General features: G+C 39.0%; 1 protein-coding gene and 1 pseudogene across 1 annotated transcript; one reads left to right on the top strand and one right to left on the bottom strand.

Moving 5' to 3' along the window:
* Nucleotides 1-2: 2 nt before the first annotated feature.
* On the top strand, nt 3-1,154 carry Mrpl51 (mitochondrial ribosomal protein L51). The gene is made up of 3 exons (XM_015500719.2): nt 3-237; nt 322-435; nt 825-1,154. The coding sequence occupies exons 1-3, from the start codon at nt 162-164 to the stop codon at nt 1,019-1,021; spliced, it is 387 nt and encodes a 128-aa protein (XP_015356205.1). The 5' UTR covers nt 3-161; the 3' UTR covers nt 1,022-1,154.
* A 2,978-nt stretch (nt 1,155-4,132) lies between these two features.
* On the bottom strand, nt 4,133-4,453 carry LOC107154885 (annotated as a pseudogene).
* Nucleotides 4,454-6,028: the final 1,575 nt, after the last annotated feature.

The following is a 6,028-nucleotide window of genomic DNA, read 5'->3' on the forward strand; positions in this document are numbered from 1 at the left end:
GCGGGGACTGCGCCCAAAGCTGCCTGGGTAAGGGCCAAGATGGCCGCCTCCTGCCTGGTACCTGTGTGAGGCCGGTGGAGACGGTGCCATCTCTTTTGAGGTCACGTCTGGCCCTCATACTGGGACTTTTTTGGTATGCCGTTGAGAGACAGTCTAGAGTAATGGCAGGGGTTCTCTCTTGGGCAGGTAGAAGCTTGTGGGGCTGGATGCCCTACGCATGCAGAAGCTTCTCTATGGGTAAGTAGCTAATGTAGAAAGGTGCTTGGAGAACTGCTTTTTAATAGGCAGCTCAGATTCATTCCTTTTCTTCCCCATCTTAAGGTGTTCCGCGATTGACCATCCGTATAAGGCTCACCCTCCCGCCCCCCAAAGTGGTTGATCGGTGGAACGAGAAGAGGGCCTTGTTCGGAGTATATGACAACATCGGGATCCTGGGTAAGACTCGACGCTTTACGTGGTACGAATTTCAGAAGGGCTACTACACAGTAACTACCGTCTTTTTCACCTGTGTAGAGAATCATCGTATGACTGTTTTCATATTTTTCTGAGTGCCCTACATGAATTAATACACTTAATCTTCATAATCTTTCCGTTTTACAGGTGAGAAAACTGAGGAACTGCAAGGTTAAGTAATTTTTTTAAAGCTAGTAAAAAAATTTGAACCCCAAGCATTCTGACTCCAAAGTCTGTGCTCTTGATGCTGTACCATAATATCTCTTGTTTAAAGGTGCTGCTCAAGAAGATGCAACTTTGGGTTGAAGGCTTAGCTGGTCTAGGCCTGGTTCTATTGTCTTGGTACTAATATGTTCTTTCACATTACACAGGGAACTTTGAAAAGCACCCCAAACAACTAATCAAGGGCCCCATATGGCTTCGAGGCTGGAAGGGGAACGAATTGCAGCGTTGTATCCGGAAGAAGAAAATGGTTGGAAATAGAATGTTCTTTGATGACTTGCATAACCTTAACAAACGTATCAGCTATCTCTATAAGCACTTTAACCGACATGGGAAGTATCGGTAGATCGGAAAGCTGGGAACTGTGGAAGAGGCATCCATCTCTAGCACTCTGAAGAAGGGGAACAGAACTTTTCCTTATGAGGAAAGGATTTTGTTTTCTCTCTGTAATAATAAAATGTGGCTTCTTTGGAATCTGATTTCCACATAGTTTATTTTTTTCTTCATGTAAACTATAAAGTATGTCCCTAAATTTTTGTTTTTTTTTGTGGTACTGGGAACAAACTGGGGGCACTGCTCTATGAGTGAGCTATATCCCCAACCCCACCCTTTTTTATTTAGTTGTAGTTGGACACAATACCTTTATTTTATTTATTTTTATGTGGTGCTGAGGATTGAACCCAGTGCCCTGCACATGCTAGGCGAGTGTTCTACTGTTGAGCCACAACCCCAGCCTTCCCCAGCCCTTTTTATTGTTCAACGGTCTTGCCAGGTTGCCAAGGCTGAACTTGAATTTAGGATTCTCCTGCTTTTGTCTCCCAGATGGTTGCAATTATGGGTGTGTGCCATCATGGCTGGCTTGTCCTTGTGGTGTAGGGTCTTAGGTTTGCACTTCACTACTTACCCTTACAATCTATAACTGTGGCCTTCAAAAAAGAAAATTTGAGCATAGCATGGTAGCACAAGCCTGTAATCCCAGTGATTTGGGAGACTGAAGCAGGAGAAGCACAGGTTCAAAGCCAGCCTTAGCAAGTTAGTGAGGCTCTAAGCAATTTAGTGAGACCCTGTCTCAAAACATAAATAAATAGGAGTTGGGGATGTGGCTCAGTGGTTAAGCATCCCTGGGTTCAATCTCTGGATACTCTCCACACCAATAAAAGAAAAGTTGGTGAGACAAGTTTATTGTTAGTGCAGAGCCAATATTGAAAGTGTTTGTGTGTGTGTGTGTGTGTGTGTGTGTGTTGCTGGGGATTAAACTCAGGAACTTGTAGATGCTAAGCTATATTCCTACCCCCTTGAAAGTGATAATTTTTAATTGTTCAACAATGCCATGAATTTGAAAAGTGTTTCTAAAATGAAATATAATAGAAAAGTGGAATATAGTTCTGCATTACTCTCATCAAAAATTATTTACTAGGTAACCTCTCTAGGAATTATAAGAAAACAAACAAAAAAAGTGAAGGTGTGAAGTATCCTCCCTATTTTTATCTGAGTCATTAAGTACCATGTAAGTAGTGTAGATAGGTGATACAAATCTTGACTGATCATCAGAATCATCTGTGTAGTTTAACATTTCAAAAGCTTGGTCCCAGGTTTGAAGTATTGCTCAGTGGTAAAGTACTTACCTAGCATGCATGAGACCCTGGGTTTGATCCTCAGCACCACAAAAACATACAAACAAACAAAAAAGAAAGCCTGGTTCCAACCCCTAGAGAGTTTGATCAGTAGAGATGAGATGAAAGTCCTGGGCATCCATGTGGGTTTTTAAAAAAATTAATTTTGTTTTTTACAGGATTGAACCCAGGGTCTCATGCATGCCAGGCAAGTGCTCCACTGCTAAGTTATATCCCCAACCCTGTTTTTAATTAAAAAAAAAAAAAAAAAAAAAGATCTAGCCAGGCTTGGTGGTGCATGCCTATAATCTCAGGAGCTCAGGAGGCTGAGGCTGGAGGATCACAAGTTCAAAGCCAGCCTCAGCAATTTATCGAGGCCCTAAGCAACTTTGTGAGACCCTTTCTCTAAATAAAATACAAAAAAGGGCTAGGGATGTTGCTCAGTGGTTGAGTGCCCCTGAGTTCAATCCCCAGTACCCCCAACCCTGCCCCCCAAAAAGATCTATCCACAGAATGTAAAATTTAAAAATTACAGATGGTAATCAAATGGAAAGTTTTCTTGCAAACTACCCCCCCCCCCTTGAAGGACAACCATTCAAGTGCCTCTTTAATGCTCTGACATTTACTGTGCATACATAAGCTTATATTACCTAGCTTTTAAAAAGTGGGATTTCAACAGGTACAGTTGCGCCTACCTGTAATCCCAGCTGCTTAAGAGACTGAGGTGGGAGGATAAATTCAATTTCAGCCTGGGCAACTTAGCAAGACCTTGTCTCAATATCAAGTTTAAAAAAATGGCTGGAGATGTAGCTCACTCATAGAGTGCTTGTCTAGCATGTGCAGTGGCCTGGGTTCAGTCCCTAGAACTGCCTCCTCTTGCCACACACAAGGTAGAATTTCACAGATATGTACCTTGGTTTTTCACTTAATATAAATTGGAGATTGTTTCATATACTCACATCATTTACCATATTGACTTAACCAGTCCTAATTTGATATTTATTTAGATTGCTTTTAGTCTTACTTTTTCAAAGTGTAACTTCTAATTTTAGGTCTTTTTAATTTTAATATCCCTCAAGTGATATTATTTTTTAGTTTTATTTTTTTCCTCAGCTGATTTTAATTAGCCATGTTTGGAAATCACTGATGTGGATTGTAAGTGACCTGGATAAGAGAATATGTCTGACTGGCATAATCAAAAGAGGCTTCTTAGATGAGGTTGGATTTTGGAAAGCAGAGAGGGAGGACATAGAACATTTCAAGTGGATAAGAGAAGAATGACCAATAGTATATGATTGAGAGAATATAAATTTGATAGGAGATGGTGAGGTGGACCAAACTATTGAAAGCACACTCTGACACATCTCTTCTTTATCCTTTGATATTATTTGGCTGTGAAACAAGTTAAATAACTTTTGACAATACTGCATTGAAGGGGAAAATGTTGTTACACTTTCTAGAGCCATATATAATATGGTTAAATTTTTCAGTATGTCTCCAGTTAGTGAGACTGTCAACAAATATATGCCAAATGAAATAAAGCATTTGATATATTGCTTTTTTTTTTTTAACATCTCCAACAGATTTATTTTTCAAAGGAATGGATTTAGAGAAAAAACATGGGGCACAGAAGTACGGGATAGAAAATAAATAGAAATGTAAGCTATTTTGCTAATTGTTTTATAATCACAACAAACTAGTACAGGGAATGCCCTATAAAAACACAATAAATTATTTTAAAAAATAAAATCAATTACATAATTAAAAAAAAAAAACAATAAATGTTCCAAGATCAAGCTATTCCCTTAGCAAGGCTGAAGATTTCAGTCTGTGGTATTTGGGATTTAGGCTTTAGTTCTTATTTTTGGATGGATCACTGGGTGTATGGCACAATCCATGCTTTTAACCAGATTTGAGAGAAGAATGGCCACTTGGCTCAGGTAGAATTAGATGAAGTGTTTGGTTTCATGTGTCACATAACTACTGAAGTTCCCACAATGCAGTGTCAGGTGGGGTTGTACTTCTTGTTAAACTCCTTCTTAATGTGGGCTGCAATATCCTTTTCTGTTATATTTCTCTAATGTCTGAGTAGCACACTTCACAGGATCCTGTTGCATCTCTTCCCACATGTCTGCATTTTTTATCAGTGCCTTTCAGTTGTACATGGTTACCATTGGGCAGTGGCTGGGTGGCTGCAAGTGTCTCCTGAAGAAGGTGCTGGTGTAGCTCGAACCCAGAGGAAGTTGCTATTACTATTGAGGCCTTGGAGCATCTAGACTGATGTATTGCTTTTAAAGAAGTCTTTTATGTGGGCCAAAGAGCTATTGGTGTTCTTCAGCAAGGTTTTTATAAGGTTGATATGAGCAAATCTGTAATATAAACTTAATTAAGAAAATAGGCTTTGGGGGCTGGAGTAAGTTGGTAGTGGAGTGCTTGCCTAGGGTGTGCAAGGCCCTAGGTTCTATCCCCAGCATTGCAAACAACAATAGCAATAACAACAAAATAGGATTTGAAGTTGGACAGGTCTGGGTTTGAATTCAAGCTCTACCTCTCTTTGACCCTAAATAAAGTAGTTAACGTCTGAGCCTTAGTTTTATTTTTCAGCTCGTTGAATAGGAATAATACAGACCTTTCCCTCCTAGAATTATGCTAGGAATAAATAAAATTATGCAGGTAAAAATTTTAATAACAGAGTTTGGCAAATGTACACAGTAATGACATTCCTCTGGAATGAGTGTAGTGGTCAACAATTTTACAAATCTGAAGAACTGAATGAATATGTTTTTAAATTATTTAAAAAATAAAAGGAGTACTGAAAACTAAAGAACATGAATTACTTGTAGATACAATTTGGGATTTAAAGGTAGATTAAGTTCTTTATTTGATCCAAATACTTTAAAGTTAAAAGTATTTATGTCAATCCACCCTGAAAACAACAATTCTTTAATTCATATTCTCAGGTTATCTAGGCTCAGCTGGTTAATTCTTTCCATTTGTTGTGGGTTGGAGTGGATTACACAATTGTATTTAGCTTTGAACTTGTTTTAGTTTAGCAGGTCCAAAATGTCTTCACTTGTGTTTGCTTCCTCTGTGCAGTAGCTGAAATTCTTTTTACACATGGTCTTATTGTTCAGGTATTTAGCCCAGACTTCTTTATAGGCTTGATGCTAGGGCAAAAATAGAAGTTGCAAGGCTTCTTAGACAAAAGTCAAGAAGTCCTAGTGTCACTTGTGCCACATTCTGTTAGTCAAAGTGTCATAGGCCAGCCCATATTCAACCTGGTGAGGAAACGAATTCTGTGTTTTGATCAGAGAAGCAGCATATGGTGACAGGGAAGTGAGAAAGTATTGGTATATATATATATATACCATATATATATATATATATATACACACACACACACACACACACACACACACACACAGACGCGCGGGGGCGCGCGCGCGCACAATCAAAACATTTAGTGTCTTTTTGGAACTTTTTCTTCTCAATAAAAGAGCTCAATAAATATGAAGTTAGATTTATACGTATTTGTTAAATAAACTTGGGGGAAATGAATTGATGTGTTTATATGAAAATATATTGTGGGGGGCATGGTGGTCTGTAATCCCAGTGATTTTGGAGCCTGAGGCAGGAGGATTGCAAGTTTGAAGTCAATCTCAGCAACCTAATAAGACCCTTTCTCAGTAAAAAATAAAAGGACTGTGGATATAGCCCAGGGGAAAAGTACCTTTGGGTCC

The sequence above is a fragment of the Marmota marmota genome, unplaced genomic scaffold, assembly GCF_001458135.2.
Source record: "Marmota marmota marmota unplaced genomic scaffold, marMar, whole genome shotgun sequence".
NCBI lineage: Eukaryota > Metazoa > Chordata > Mammalia > Rodentia > Sciuridae > Marmota > Marmota marmota.